Here is a 16163-nt window from a genome sequence, read left to right on the forward strand (position 1 = left end):
GGGTCAAAGTACTGATTTTATAATTATCGTAGCCACTCGCATAACAAAACGACTGTAAGTGGAGAGTGGTCGATATGAAATGAGCTGCACTATGGCGCTTTTCATGAGAAATCCTTGCTAAAAAAAATCAATTACTGTAAAATCACTTGCCATATTCCCCCACAAAAGACAGACGGAGGTGAAATAATAGCAGTGGCCTCTCTTATCGTAACTGCAGGGTCCAGGTGGTGGAAGTTGATTTTTTCCGAGTAACTGAACCTCTACAAGTTGCTGTTACAGCTGCATACAGTACAGACCCTTTTGACATCGCAGATGGCTTTTTCTCCCTCACTGATGCTGACACTGAAATATTGACGATGATTATTATAATGGATGTGGATTTTAATGCTCTGCCCTCCTGCTTTGAGAGATAATAGATGCTGCTTACAAACCAAAGCCGCAGTAAAAACTTTACCCTGATCAAAAAAAAGCAATCAAACACAGGACACTTTACATCTGGATTCAGTATAGATGGATTCCACAATTAACGGTCATTAAAAATACATTACACTGCCTGTCTGTCTGCTTGTAAACTATCTTTATAAGAAATACAAATTGGATATTCACTGTTCTACCAAACGTGATGAATGGCTGCTGGAATCTGCTCAAGCGCGGCATAACAAGTGTTCAGTAATTAGAGGGATGACTCCTCAGCCTCTTCTGTTCTGCCAAAATTGGAGGCACTGGCGCCTTTCATTGTTTTCCCATGATGTTGCATCGCCAATGTCATGTATTTTCCACAACAAGATACTTGTAATTTGGGAGATAGCTCTGCTGGGAGTGCATAATGGAAATAATTGCGCAGCTGCGCAGGACAGGATAAGGACTTTAAATAGTGTGTGCATGTGACCCCCCAATTGCAGCAAATAAATAGATTAATAGTGGAGGATATTCAAAATGGACCTCCAATAGCACTGTGACTTTAAAGCCTCACTGCATTGTGTCTTTTTTAAATGTTCAGTATTCGCTTCTGAAGCTTTTATGTTCTTAAAGCAGATACAATTAAAGTAAGTGAAGTTAAAAATTAAAGTATAAACAAAGGAATATGTTTACAAAGGAGGCCCACCTTAGCTAGCAACATCCCTTTTACAGAGCCTAGGCTGTGTATCAACACTAGATTTTTTTCAGTGCACACAGAACGGACAGGTAGCAGATTGTGAGGATATATTCACAGATTTTGACAAAAAGTGATTGTGACAACCATTCTCCAGAATAGCTAACCCCACTTTTAAATTGTCCATTTTATTGTTTTTATTATATTCTAATAGAATTTTAATTAATCTCTATTTGCAGATTATTGTGTGTGTGTGTGTGTGTGTGTGTGTGTGTGTGTGTGTGTGTGTGGAGCAGGCTACAAGTACATTTGATGGTCCAATCTTACAATGAAGCTGAACCTTTGGTCTAAAAACGATGATTTAGCCTACGATTGCTTCTGTATTTTGTCAAGTGGCCTATAGCCTATAGTCATGATGGAGTTGTATTCAGGTCAGAAGACAAGCAAGATTTTTTTTTTAACTTATCATTATCAACGTCTGTTTTTCTTGCGTTTTTAGTTTAGTTTAGTTTTCACACACAAACAATATACAAAACTAAGTAGGCTACTAAAACATATAAGTACATGTGTGGGTGCAGCAAAAACCTACAGGCTTATATGGAAACCACACCAAAAAACATTTGCATATTAGAATACAAAACACACAAGCAAAGAGTCATGTTTAACATATAAACCAAATCCAATCCGTTATTCAAACGGGTGTTAGCATACAATTTCGTATTCTCTTTTTGTACACAGACAATGAGACAGAAGAATCGAGTCAATTCATGTTGTCATTCCATAAGAGGACTCCACAATATTTAGTACAAAACTGACTGCAGGAAGATTTATACAGAGGAAAACGAAGATTTTCACCTTGTCTAATACTGTGATTATGGAATTTTGAGATTCGAACAAAATAACATCCAAAAGTACAAGGTAAATCTGTAATCTTATATCTCGCCTTAAACAAATTTGCAGATTTGGAGAATATTTATAGACGATAACATCAATTCATAAAAAAATGGTGCACTTGGTACAACAGCTTTTGAAAAGGTCGGTAATCCAACAAACGTTTTCTGCAGTAGCAACACCTAGATAATGGATGAAAATACTCGCCCAGACAATATGCTATTACAATAGCCTTTGTTAAATATGGATAAATCAAACTGTAATATAATATTAACAAACATGCATTGTGTACAAAATCTCTTATTTTTCTTAGGATCGCAAGTGATTTGTTTTCCACCCTGTGGAAATAGGTGAGTGATACTCATGGATACATTTCATTGTGCGCTCCAACACCTCACACCACGTGACCAATAGGCGCACAAAAAGCAGCTTTGTCGCCGCCCTCTACCACAAACTCCACCGGCCGCCTGCTCGGCTGAATAGCGTACTGTAGGCTACATTACTTTGTATCTGGGGAGTCAACACGGGATATTTCCCCCCGGCAGATAATCAAAACATCAAAACAACAATCAGTGAGTTTCACGCTGGCTTCCTGTTCCCTTTGGAGTTGCTGGAACTGTTGGTGAAGAGAGTGAAGAGCGTAAACAGCAGACTGCTTTACTCCCGGTTTGGTTGAATTTTTATTATTTTTATGGACTGGGAGCAAGATGTTTGTGCTGAGAAAATCAAGGTAGGTTTTATTTAATTGAATGACCCGTTATCTTCGAGTTGTTTTTAAAATTGTTATTGTAATCTCTGTAGTCGTGGTAAATGTGATAGGCATGAGTAGCCTATGATTGATCAATATCAGACGCATTGTAACACGTTTGATGCAAAGTGGGGTTTAATTTTATTATTTTAATTAATCAATACTTTTATTTATCAATTATTATTATTATTATCATTATTGTTATTTTGGTCTCAAACTATAATGTTGTAGGCTATTTCTTTTGCGTGTGATGCTGCTCGAAATTAAGCTTACATGACGGTTGACGTTCGAGCCGTCAACGTCATGTAAGCTTAACTGTTAATAATTAATATCATCATTACTGGCATCAAAATGGAAATGGTTGATTGGGCAGACGTGTGCACCCTTCATCTTGTTTTCTCCCATGATGCCTAATTAATCCAATGATTATTGAGAGAGGGGAAAAAACAGCTTAGTGTTCATTGAACTCCTTTAATTAATAAGAAAGCCTTGTGTGCCCTACATACTTAATGCAATGATTTTCCCTAAGGCTGCACAGGTTTGTCATCAACTGTTCAGTTTCCCACTATTGTCTGGGATGCATCTGCTCTGGAGTCAGCTGGCGGATACACAGATTCCCCGAATATATCTCCCAACAACAAATTCATTTTCCACCATATGAATAATTTATAGACGTTGATGTTGCTCCATGTATTACAATATTTTAAGCATTAAATGTAAGTTGATTTGTTAAGTATTGTTTTAAATCCATCATTGCATTCTTTATGGATTAAAATGTTGTTTTTTCTTCATAGATGTCCTTTTGAGTGGATCTAACGCTGTTGCACCAAACACCCCTACACTGAGCATCTGTACAGCAACATACCAGCCATGAAGTTGGCTTTGAACAGAATAGCAGGCACCACGGTGAGCACCTTAACCACAGGTGTCCAATACCTCGGCTCCAACGACGCCAGCTATAATGATCCGTCTATCGACTCAACCCTAATCAAGAACAGGTTCCAATTGGAGAAACCTCACTCTGACTCAGTCGGTAACCCTTTCCCTGGACTTGTCCCTGGGAGCAAGGATGTCATCTACGGCGGCCTCTCTTCGGTTTTTCCCACCAACGTGTCGGACTTCCTGCTAAATAATGGCAGCTCCGTGGAGGGCGGAGGGGCGGCACAGTGTGGGCAGGACTTTGCGGACAACATGGAGTGTTTTATGATCCTCACGCCCGGTCAGCAGCTCGCCGTCGCCATCTTGGCTCTCACCCTGGGTACATTCACGGTGCTGGAGAACCTCATGGTGCTCTGCGTGATCCTGCACTCCCAGACACTTCGATCCCGGCCCTCCTACCACTTCATTGGCAGCCTGGCTGTGGCGGATCTGATAGGCAGCATCATTTTTGTCTACAGCTTCCTGGACTTCCACGTCCTCCACAGGAAGGACACCCCCAACGTTTTTCTCTTCAAGCTGGCCGGGGTCATCGCCTCCTTTACCGCCTCCGTGGGCAGTCTGTTCCTCACGGCCATCGACCGCTACATCTCCATCCACAGGCCCATGGCGTACAGACGCATCGTCACCAAGAGCAAGGCGGTGGTCGCCTTCAGCGTAATGTGGACCATCTCTATTGTCTTCTCCCTGCTGCCGCTGCTGGGCTGGAACTGCAAGCGCCTCAACTCTGTCTGCTCGGATATCTTCCCGCTAATCGATCGGAAGTACCTCATGTTCTGGATCGGGATGACGAGCATCCTGGTCCTGTTCATCATCTACGCCTACATGTTCATTCTCTGGAAGTCCCACCACCATGCCGTCCGCATGCTGAGCCGCAGCTCCCAAAGGAGTGTGATCGTCTACACCGCGGAGGGGACCAAAGTGCAGTCTGTGAGGCCTGAACAGGCCCGGATGGACCTCCGTCTGGCTAAAACTCTGGTTCTGATCCTGGTGGCCCTCATCATCTGCTGGGGCCCGCTCCTAGCCATCATGGTTTATGACCTCTTCGGGATGGTGAACGACTCCGTCAGGGCTGTGTTTGCCTTTTGCAGCATGCTCTGCCTGCTCAACTCCACCGTGAACCCGGTGATCTACGCCATGAGGAGCAAGGACCTGCGCAAGGCCTTCCTCAACATCTGCCATGCGTGCCGGGGAGCCACACAGACACTGGACAACAGCGGCGAGAACGACTTGAACACTAGGAGTGTGAGAGGCACAGCAGGAGGGGTGGATGGAGATGGCTATGCAAAGCATAGAGTAAAGGTTGCTCAGGTTACGGTTTCTGGAGTGACTGAGAGTTCCACTGCAGAGGCGGTCTGAGAGCCACTCTGCCTTGCTCTGGTACAACTATGAAGTAAAGATATTGCAGATAAGCCCCAACCCTCCCAGTGCACTGCTCTGTCACTGTGAAATGTGCCAAATAATTTCTTATACAGACTCAAAAAACAAACCCTAACCCTAACCCTGTTGCTTAAATCTGTTCTATTTATTAATGATTGCACCCAGCTGTAATGTGGAGACTCTTTGTAGGAAACTCTTTGTTTACTGTTATTGAGAAGTTCTTGGTCATGTTTGCACATTTCATCTGAATCATTCAGTAAATAATGGAGTTGAATTCACACCACAACACACACAAACCCACTCTGCTCGGTCATCTTTGCTGTATTGTGCATAAAGTTACACAATAGTGTTCTAGTTTTTAGGCAGAAAAAGATGAAACTGTGTCTATAACATCATGCATTGCTAAATGACAGCACATTGCTTCCAAGTAAAGTTAGCGTCCGATAATTTATGTGGCATTTGTACGTTTATTTAATATTATTTATTTAATATTATTTGTTTTATATTTATTTAATTTTTTACATGTACTTTGCAAAGCAAAATGTCAAGTCATACTTTGAAATATGAGCAGCTTTTTTGATTAAATCAAATATAAGTCTGTAGTGATTTGGGAATGTTACATAGCTTCTTGCACATGTACTTATGAAGCAATTGCAGTGCTTTGTGCGAAGCTACACACTACTGGGTATGTTTGTGAAGCATCCATTGTGCCATTGTGTCCCTCTAACAGTGTGTAAATGGAGAGAACACCAATTCAATTAAAATATGAAATTTGTCTATTTTTAATCATCATTTTGTCAACATTCTTGGTATCTTTTCTTTTTCCAAAAAAACAATAAAATCTTAGAAAAACATCTCATCAGAACATGCGTCTAATCTACTAGACATGCAATATGTATTTAGTCCTTCTTAAGGTTAATAACTATTTATGTGAGTGTGTCCGTGCTTATAGCTACTTAATGTCTACTTTTGAATTTGTATGGCGACATGAATAATCAGACTTTCATCCAGATAAAAAAAGAGATTAACTTCAGGAAATTAAGCCATTAAAATGTGAAACTACCTTTCATTAGAAACATCTAACAAATTAAGTAAAGCTATAATAAACATAATATTCTGTAAGATAAATGTATTTCTTACTAGGCTACATGTTGTGCCATTGCCTCAGAAAGTGAAGCTGTCTTTCTTTGTGTAACACTGCCCTCCTGTGGAAATAAAAGAAACAACATCCACCCATTGTCATTGTTTCCAAATTCCCATTATACTGATGAAAGGAGGTGTGGTTCGACAAATATAATGAGCTATAATGCAACTAAATACAATTCTAAAAACGTGGCAAAGTTTAGGATGATGTAGCCACGTACGACCATAGATAGTATATAAAAGCATACGACATCAACCTTCCATTTCTATGTTCTTACGGCGTTTGTTTAACTACGTTCCCCAGAATGCATTGTATCGCATTTCGCACGTGACGTCACGAGCCGGAGAAGCCGACAGCCTCATATCAAAAACAAGCAGCTAAGTTGCCTTGCTAGCTCGCCTGTCTTACACAGCAGACAGTTGGCCCGCAGCCGGCGGATCGTCACTTCAACTTTTTGGGAAGCAACTTTCGGAACAACACGAGTGGTTAACCGCAGTTGGACGGACCAACTTTCCCCCCTTTAAAAAGGTAAGAAACAGCTAAATTCCAAATATAGACTTGCGCGCACTGTTCTACCCATGGCAGCCAAAGCTAACGTTAGCTTTGTTTTCTTTTTGATTATTAGCTACCAGGCACTGCTAACGTTAGCCTGCTAGCAAATATTTAAAGCCTCAGCTGCGCAGTACGCCGAGTCTGGTCTCCTCAGCGAGGGAAACTGATTTCATCAAATACATTCTCGCTGTAATGAGCACGTCGTGTCAAACAATAGTAACGGTTGTCAGTTATTTTAAATAACTGACGTTATCGCTTCATTATTGTCTTGTTTCCGTCATTTGCGCTCACCTCCTCTCTTTTTCAAACTGAAGTCATGGCGTGTGGAGCCACCCTGAAGAGGACCATGGATTTCGATCCGCTGATGAGTCCTACGTCTCCTAAAAGACGAAGATGCATCCCTGTGTCCCCATCCTCCTCATCCCCTAGGAAGTATCTGCGCATGGAGCCCTCGCCATTTGGGGAGTCGTCATCAACACTTAGTGCAGGTAACGATACTATTGCTTGAAATACCTGCCAGGGGGCCACACGTTGATCCCAACTGCCACAAACCAGACAAATATGCTTATTAGTGGTACAGTTTTAGTTAGGTTGTGTACTCCCTAACATGAATGTATGCTGCTTTGTCTTCACTAATGGACCCCTTCTGTTCTTTATGACTTTCTTTTGTCCCGCCAGAACAAATTCTCAACAGCATCAAGCAGGAGTACAAACGCATTCAAAAGAGGAAGCATCTAGATGGAGGCTACCACCAGTCAGAGGGCTGCTATTCTCCTGAGTCCCCATCCCAGTCGTCTACTATGAATGTTTCCAGCATGCCAGGTGGGTTGAGTTACACACTGCATACAGGAGAGAAAATACCACCAGAAATGCCAACCAAGTATGCCACGAGACTTATGTTATTCTTTGGCTTGTACAGGAACGTCCTCTGGAGGCGTTTCGCCCACTAGAAAAGAACAGCCATTATTCACCCTCAGACAAGTTGGAATGATCTGTGAACGGCTGCTGAAAGAAAGGGAAGAGAAGGTGCGGGAGGAGTACGAGGAGACCATGACTTCAAAATTGGCAGGTTGGTACACACTTAGCAAGTGTACTTTGCTAGGACACACATCAACTAACTGTCCAAGTTGTTTACAGAGCAAATCCTTTCATTTGGAAAGCTGGACCAAGCAAATGTTTGACAACAGAAAGATCGTTGTCCATCAATGTTCTTATCTCTTCAGCACTATAATCCCACAAAACAGACATATTCCCAAAGTAGATTTTAACATTTAGTTGAACAACAACAATAATTCTGATTCACTGTCCTGTACGTTTCAGAACAATACGACACCTTTGTGAAGTTCACACACGATCAGTTAATGCGACGATTCGGGGAGCAACCTGCAAGCTGTGAGTTATTTCATTCCATTCCACCTCGAATCATTTCCACCTTCCTGTTTGTTTCCCACAATACTGTATTTGAGAAAAGGTCTTGGATTTTGAGCTCCGCCTTTTTGAAGTTTAAAGTAACAAGTCTGGTTTCTGTATTTTCCAGATGTTTCCTGAGTGTGGCACAGAAATCTTTGCAAGACGGCCTTCTCTTTCTGCAAGCTATCATGCGATATCTTCAAGGAGAAGGAAAACCCCAAAGCTCATCATCAAGAGATTCAGTTTAGCTAGTTTAAATGAAACTTTTCTTACTGTGCCATATTTCTGTCTTTGGGCAAAGGTTTATATAAAGCTGTTGTCAGTTACCACTCTGTTGTAAGCAACTAGGTGCTTCCTCATGTAAATTAATGGACCCTCTCTCTACCAGTGGCCTCTGTTCCTCCTGCTGTATGTGTATCTACAGTTATCTCACTTTTGTAATGATTCCCGGCATTCCAGGCTTTGTCACTTGTTTTCCTGTTTGTTACATGTAAATATGATAAAGCAGCAGCGCAGAGTTTAACTTAAGGTTTGCTGGTCAATCTGAAAGCAAGTGGAAGAAACACAGGTTAACAGAATGTTTTGCAGTTTGTCCCTTTGTTTATTGCTTTTTAAATTGGGCTCATTTGATTTTTTTTTGTTCTCCCTACCAGTGTTTTATTTATTTTTTGACTTTTGTTTTGCTGGTATTATTTTGAAGCCAATGTACTTATTGGACAAAACAATAAAACATCTTTTAAGAGTTGAAATTTGTTTGGATGCATAAATTGATATCAGTATTTAAAAAAGTGGGTCAGTTATACCAAGAACTCCCGATCCCTTCATACAAAGAGATTCACAGCTTCCTCTAAAGAGGTTTGTCTTTTCAAAAACAAAATCCTGACTGTTGATATGTCTTCACTAAATTATATACTTTTGCATCTGTATTAGAGCTGTGCCTTCAGTATAGAAACGTATTGGCTCATCCGTAGACTCTCCAAAGGTTTGTTGGAACATCTAACATTAGACATTGTTGACTCACAATATTAGAAATACAATGTGTATATGTTCTGCTTAACTCACAGCAATGGATCCAAATAAACGTATGGCAACATGATTATCAGACACTGCTCACATTTTATTGAAGGGGAAAATTAACAGTACAAAATATAAATCCATGTCCAATTTGATTTAAGAGCTTGAATGAAGGGAGACGGCAGACACATGAACAAAGTAAAAACATTTCCTCGACTGTTGGGTCAGCAGCCACCCCAGGTTAGTCGAGCCACATGGTCAGTCTTCTGCTTGGTGGACTTGATGAAGCCCAAAAATTCGAGCTCGGACACAGCTTGGATGAAACGAGCACTAGAGAACAAGCTGAGGAAAAATGTCACTTATTTGTGGAGGAAAAAATTGCTAGTTTTTTTATCTTTAATTGTCATTTCATCTGTCATGATACTTTGCAATTATCTGTTTTCAACACTCTAAATAGAATGTAGTAGTTTGTAAATAAAGAAGGATACTGTTTGACTTCATCCACTTTCCCGACATTGTCAGAACCTGGATCGTTGCCTTCAGCAGAAGAAACCACAGTGGCATAAGCCTGAAAAAAAAAAAAGTCAGTATCCGGTCTACTGTGAGTGTGAGACAATTTTTGATTTTCAGATCAATAATGTGACTGCTTCTCAGAATCAATAAAGCCTCCTCTAAAGATGAAAAACAAACTTCTTACCTTCCAAAGGTTATGGGGAAAAGTGGCGTACATGTATACCCTTATACCAAACAATTCAATATATAAAGTGAACTCACTTCTAGCCAGTCGTAGAGGTTGATCAGCCTGCCGCACTCTAGGTGGAGTTTGTACGCAATGCAGATATCAGGAGCAGAGTTAGAGACAGTCCCATCCTCAGTCTTTAGGCTTTGGTTCTACAAGAGTCAGGAAGAGGACTTTACACACATTTCTCTCTCCAAAGATTTAGGATGATAACATTGTTTGGACTTCACTGTACAAATGTTCATTCATGTAGCCAGATGTACCTGAAGATAGTAGTAGGGACTGCTGAGGGCAGCCTGAATGGAGGTGCGAGGGGCTGCGTTGAGGTGGCGTCGCACAGTAGCAGAGGAGCTGTAGTAGCAGACTTCGTAAAGGGTCTGAGAATCTGGTGGAGACAGGTGACTCCTTGATGGGAGAGTGAGAGAGAGATGTTAACCGAAGAAGAATTTCTTCCACATTAACACACTTTTAACTGTATCAAACTGTTGCAGCACATTTCCAGGAGAGCGAGATGTCGTACTTCACTAAGCCTTCGATAAACTCGAGGGCTTCCTTTCGCAAAACCTCGAACGGACTCAGTTTCTTGGATCTGCGAGACTCGTTCATCTCAAGCAGCGTCTAGAATATGGAGACAATTTATGAATCAAAGTACGACAATATAACACATATGCAAGGTGTAGGATCTATTCACAGCTACTTTGATAATCACATTATTTATAAAACATACAGACAACCAAAAAAAAAACCTTCTGCAGCTGGAACAGATCTGTTTTCTTTTGGAGATTTTTCACCGGCGAGGTGATGCTCTCTTCCACACAGGGCAGGGTTTCTGCAGCAACTGCTGTTAAAAACAAGACAATAATTTGAAGAAGTATCCAGATGCATTATACAGTGTACACTGCCTATATGCAATGACAGTGCTGTACTGGGGCTATTAGCCACGTCACAAATCTGGGTAACCTCGGTTCAGCCTCTTCAGGTTTCATTTAGAATATACAGGGGGGAAATAATTCCTTAGCGTATTGAAATAAACAATCTAAAAAATGAAATACAAAACAAAACAAAAAACATAGTCTTTGTTTGTACCATCCATGTTGTTTACATCGTACTTCTTAAAAGTTAATAAACATCAAAGTAGTAACAACTTCTCAAATCTGCAATGTGGGATTTCCCGAGGCGAGGACTATTTGAATGTAGGATTTGTCGTTCCACATCTTATCCCGGCCCAGTGCGCTCGAAGAGCTAACCATGGATGGTTGGATGTACGGAGTGCGGCCCATGCAGTTTAATCCAGAGTCTGGATTAAGTAACTGATGTCATGAAACTTGACTTTTTTCTTAGGCCGGCCCTCTCCTTAGCACCAGGAGAGGAAACATCCTTGTGCCATGCATGCCTATATGCCTTTATAAGCAGATAATGACATCATGTGGGCGCTCTACCTCACTTGTCAGTACTTACTGTCCAGCTGCTTGAATTGGGCAAGCAGTTCTTCCAGTTGGACGAGAGCCTTCTTCATCTTCTTTGACTTGGCGGGCTGCAGGATCTCCACACACCTCTGTAGGGAAGCGATGAGCTCCTCTTTAGCCAGCATCCTGGAGGGACACCACAGTTAATGGCACAGCGGCACACCAAGTGGCTGATTTAGGACTGGTTGACTAAACTCTGCTTTATTCAGGGGAACTGATGCGCTTTAGAAATCCAGTGTCAGACTGCATTTGTTTATACTATCAAAGGTCAGCAATTCTAGACAATTTTTTTTGGTCAAAATTGGTGAATATCTCTAGCCTGGAAATCCAGACCCATATCTAAAACGATAGAGGGTCTGGCCACGATCAATAGTAATTCCCAACTCAAGGGGCGGCTCCTACTCGTGCATTTCAAATGCCACTGCACGCAATTGGATAGCACTACAACCAATCAGAGCAATGAACAAGGTGACATATTAAGCCCTGTTCGTTTAGCGACCAGAGGGGATTAACTGTTTAATTAAACTTTTGCCGTGGTCGGTCGGCAAAACAGAACATTCCTCTTACTTGCTAATGAAAGATTTGAGTGCCGTCTTCCAAATTGTAAAGGGTCCGGGCCAAAGCTGTCTCAAACTCAAACAACATATCCGCAGCCATCTTTGATGTTTACAATCACGTCTTCGACTGCGCACGCACAGCACTGTCATCCGGTTACGTCCGCCCCTGAGCACCATACATAGGGCTCTGGCCCGCCCATATCAGATAGAACCAATTGAAACGTATCTCAGGATTTCTTGACATATTTAATGAGCTTCAATGGACAGTGTCCAGACCAACAGGCATAGCACATTTAATTTGCCAGAGCCTAGCGGCAGGTCTGGATTTCGAGGCTAGAATATCTCCTCACGATCCAATCCAAGTCTGTTCTATGTGTGCACTCTTGTGTGAATCGTGAGGAGATATTCAGTGATGTTGACATAAAGCTTTCTCGAGAATCACTGACTCCACCTTTAAGTCTACATTAACAGCATTTCATTTTAACCACTAGAAGGAACAACAATCCACTACATTTTGCTGACGATGTGGCAACTGGTGATACAAACTGTAAATATAAGAAAAAACTTACAAATTACAGCATATTACTTTAATGGAGAGTCAAGGAGGATCTACGAACAGTGTCTCTCAGGTATTTTAAGACTATGATTATTTCATCCACTCGGTGACACTTGAGTAAAATATACAGACTTACTTCAGGAGCTTCATGGCCGACTGGTAATCCTCATTCTCACACACATTCTTCTCCAGACATATTAAATGAAGCTCCCTGACCTGGGACACACAGATCAATCAGTGTTACATAAACATTTTTACTTAATGACTTAAACACCATAAGAAAGTGTTTTCAAGATGCTGTGTTGTGGGATTAAGAAGCCATCTTTTCTCGCCTGTTTTCCAAGGGGGTAACGGGGTAATGATGAGGTGAGAGTGTGGAGACACCTTAGGACAGGATAGTAGTTCTTGTGGTATTTACGAAGGTCCTTTATCAGCTTCTGACAAACCTCCTATGAATAACCAAAAAGAAAAACCCTAAAGCATCAGATTCTGTCCAGGAACAGTGCACTATAAGAGTTATTGGGTAAAGTGTGGAGACAAAACAAAGAATGTACCTTTAAATGAGCGTCATCCGTCGACAGATTCACTTGTTCCTGAAGTTCCTGCTTCTCTACATACCTGGGAACAACACATGTATAACTCGACTTGGAGGCGTTTTGGAGTCACATTTTAAAAAGTGTACCAAGCAGTACGCCCAGCCATTTTATATTTACCCAGTTTTGTGTTTGGTCTGACATCTTATCTACTTAGGAGTATGGGATGATTCTAAGAAGAGAAGAGGACTGAAATTGTGTGTGAGTGTACCTATTGAAGGACGGCAGCTGCCTGATCCTCTCCAAGTCGCAATGGCTGAGCTGCATCACATTAAGCAGAGCCTCCTTCTTCCTACAGCACAGCACACTGAGAGGCTGAGAGTGAAAGTGCTCCAGCAGGGCCAGCTACACCCGAGACAAAAAAGCAGAAAGATTGTGTGAACCACATGTCGGAATAAAATCTACCGACAAAGAGAGACAATGGGACAGTAGGGATAACGAGTATTTAGAAAGCTACTCTTTACCTGAATGCCCTTGATGAAGTTTCTCACTGAGAAGTCGTGGTAGAGGAAGATGCTCATCATCACCTGCATCACTTTTCCGTTGATCTTAAAAGGGAACTGAGGCGTCAAGATCAGCTGGAAGGCAAACAATACAATTAATTTCCTGGGTTTTCATTTGAAAAGCAGACACAGAAGCAACGTGAAGACAGTACTTTACACTTAAAATTGCGATTCAAATTTCGACAAACACCCAAGAATGAAATTACCTTGTCTATGACTGTGGCCAGGTGCTGCGTACAGGAGAGCGACTGGAAGAGCTCTATACACAGCAGCGAGGACACCGAGTGGGGCAGCATGTGTTGGATGGTGCTGGGTGATGTGGCGATACCAAAGATGAACATCAGCGGTAGATTTTCAATGTACCGGCTGTGAAGATAGAGAACATGTTCCCAGTGACACTGTTTTAACACAACTGAATCTATACTTTTTCATGGACAATTTAGCCATTTTATCAAGATGGGAGATGGGTAAACTCTCTCATTAGCTAAGCAGGTCAATTGTTCAACTTAAAGAGTTGTTTTAAAGTTACCTGCAGATGAGTATGAAGTCCTGAAGAACTTTGGGGTTGAAAGCTTCCAAATCTTGGAAAATAATAACGACGGGAGGCCGCTGAGGATTATCGCTGATGGGAGAATTACGCTTTTTTCCAGGAGTGCCAGAGCTGGATTTCTGAAACACACATAAAAAAAAATATTCAAGTTAAAGCGATCACATTTTTTATAAAAGCGCCTAATTGAAAATCTAAAGTGCACAGTAGCTATGCTTTTATTGTCCCACCTTTGTTTTTGAACTGTACCAATCACAGAGTGTACTCAGGGAGCAGTGCACACTCTTGTGGAGCTGAGCACTGGTCCACTGAGCCTCCTCCTCCTCTTCCTCATCATCATCGTCCATGGTCACAACAGAACCCATCAGCCGCTCCAGGACTTTCTTCATCAAATGCTTCAATGCTGGAGATATATAGGAGACAATATAAGAGCGTCAAATGCACAAACTGTATTTAGTGTACGTGAGAAAATAATTACTAGGCCACTACCATTATGACTCTGAAAGACAAGTTTATTCAAGTTGTTCAAAGTCAAAAGGCAAAACCCTCTTTGGAGTCCCTTACCTCCACACTCTTTGGCCTGTAAAGAGGCCACATGAGGGCTTACAGACTGCTGGAGCAGGTCAGACAGACTCTGGAAGGTCATGTCATGGTCCGGGACATTCACACCTATGGAGGATGTAAACATTTTGTATAGATTAGGCATTTAAAAAAAAAAAAAAAACATTCAAAAAAGCATACCACAAGACTGACGAATAAATTGCTTGGACAGCCACTGTCAAATGTTACTGCCTCATCAATAACATACCAAGCACAAGTGCCGCTGTGGGAATCTCACTGGCCCTCATCTGTGATGCCCAGTCGCTGTGTTGGCGAGTGGAGGAACACTTCCTGGTGAAGTCCAGCAGGCTATCCAAGATCTTTCTGTTGAGTTCATCCTGTAAAACCTTACACACACAGCACAAACAAAAAATTATGTAAAACTCAAATTCAAAATAAACTATACATAAGACCCTATACCTGTTGCCAAGGTTCTAGGATATGAAACAAACACATTTTCTGAGTGGATTCAGGTCCATTTTGCCTACTTTTCATATTAAGTCCGTTTTAGATGTTGTTGAATAACTGCTCTTACCTCTGTGTCTGCTTTAATTTTGTCCCATAGAACTTGACATAGTTTGAATTGTATGTCACTGTTCTCAGCACCTTCACAACCATGGATGAAATGATCCTCTGTGGAAAAAATAGCAGAAAGAGAGTTTATGTGATTCAGGGCATCTCAATTCATCTGACAGCTCACAGAGCTAGGCGAGGATACTCTACTGCAAACATGAACACAACTCACCCAAACTGAGTGGCTTTTTCTTCTTAGCACTCGGCTTGAAAACAAAGCAGCCCTGAAATATGAACGCAATTAGTTACAAACTGTGGCTGTCAACTATAAACAAAGACCAAACGCTGATGTGGCCATGTTGTGGCACGTTGTAGTTTCATGGTTTCATGCAGTATAACGTTTCGTTACCTTTGACACAGATGAAGTAGACATCTCAGCAGTAAACAGCGGCTCTATATCTGGGATGCTTTAGTCCTTTTAAAGGTAAAGTATCTGTTTTAAATGTTGCTCGTGCTTTGCTTTACAAGTGGCTGCTACTTCCCGCCGGTGTGACGTTTACGGAAGAGGTTGTGTCCAGCTAACAAACGGTCACGCGGGTTTGTTTCATGTTTGTTTATGGCATTCTCAACTTTTTAACTTAATTGGCATGATGAAATGCATTGACTGTCATAACCATTTTACGCTAGCTCACGCCACCCTAAAGTTTTTAATTACGTTTTAATTATTCTTCTCTGCAATTTTAATCGACATTGTTTATCTTGAACACACCCCGTCCCGTCTAGCATCCCTGGTTTCCCTGTGGTTGGGGACTCTCTGTTCAGTCTTCACACTCATACATGGCAATTTGCAAGCATAATCTACTTAATGTGCAACTGCAAGATAAATAATAGCCTAGTGGAAGGAAGGTAGTATTAACTAAA

General features: G+C 41.5%; 3 protein-coding genes across 4 annotated transcripts; 2 read left to right on the forward strand and 1 right to left on the reverse strand.

Annotated features, from left to right (window-relative positions):
* Window positions 1-3602: 3602 nt before the first annotated feature.
* LOC307262159 (cannabinoid receptor type 1B-like) lies at window positions 3603-5027 on the forward strand (the record flags this gene model as incomplete). The annotated part of the gene is made up of 1 exon (XM_080042938.1): window positions 3603-5027. One exon carries the CDS (start codon window positions 3603-3605, stop codon window positions 5025-5027), a length of 1425 nt encoding a protein of 474 aa, XP_079899064.1.
* Window positions 5028-6575: 1548 nt separating this feature from the next.
* On the forward strand, window positions 6576-9250 carry LOC307261530 (akirin-2-like). The gene is made up of 6 exons (XM_080042094.1): window positions 6576-6720; window positions 7059-7232; window positions 7423-7566; window positions 7664-7813; window positions 8065-8136; window positions 8282-9250. Exons 2-6 carry the CDS (start codon window positions 7061-7063, stop codon window positions 8290-8292), a joined length of 549 nt encoding a protein of 182 aa, XP_079898220.1. The 5' UTR covers window positions 6576-6720; window positions 7059-7060; the 3' UTR covers window positions 8293-9250.
* Window positions 9251-9264: 14 nt separating this feature from the next.
* Window positions 9265-15785, reverse strand: orc3 (origin recognition complex, subunit 3). Of its 2 annotated transcripts, none has more exons than XM_080042092.1 (20): window positions 15652-15785; window positions 15475-15526; window positions 15265-15362; window positions 14938-15076; window positions 14694-14798; window positions 14360-14532; window positions 14112-14251; window positions 13789-13948; window positions 13544-13657; window positions 13291-13424; window positions 13041-13104; window positions 12819-12935; window positions 12623-12702; window positions 11366-11499; window positions 10654-10745; window positions 10428-10525; window positions 10171-10312; window positions 9943-10059; window positions 9657-9736; window positions 9265-9498 (listed from the first exon to the last, which is right to left on the reverse strand). In XM_080042092.1, exons 1-20 carry the CDS (start codon window positions 15673-15675, stop codon window positions 9393-9395), a joined length of 2169 nt encoding a protein of 722 aa, XP_079898218.1. In that variant the 5' UTR covers window positions 15676-15785; the 3' UTR covers window positions 9265-9392. The 2 variants fall into 2 exon arrangements, with proteins under 2 accessions (XP_079898218.1, XP_079898217.1); XM_080042091.1 differs by having other exon boundaries at window positions 10654-10748.
* Between the last annotated feature and the right edge of the window lie 378 nt (window positions 15786-16163).

The sequence above is a fragment of the Ammodytes marinus genome, assembly GCF_949987685.1.
Source record: "Ammodytes marinus genome assembly, chromosome: 15".
In the NCBI taxonomy this organism is placed as follows: Eukaryota; Metazoa; Chordata; class Actinopteri; order Uranoscopiformes; family Ammodytidae; genus Ammodytes; species Ammodytes marinus.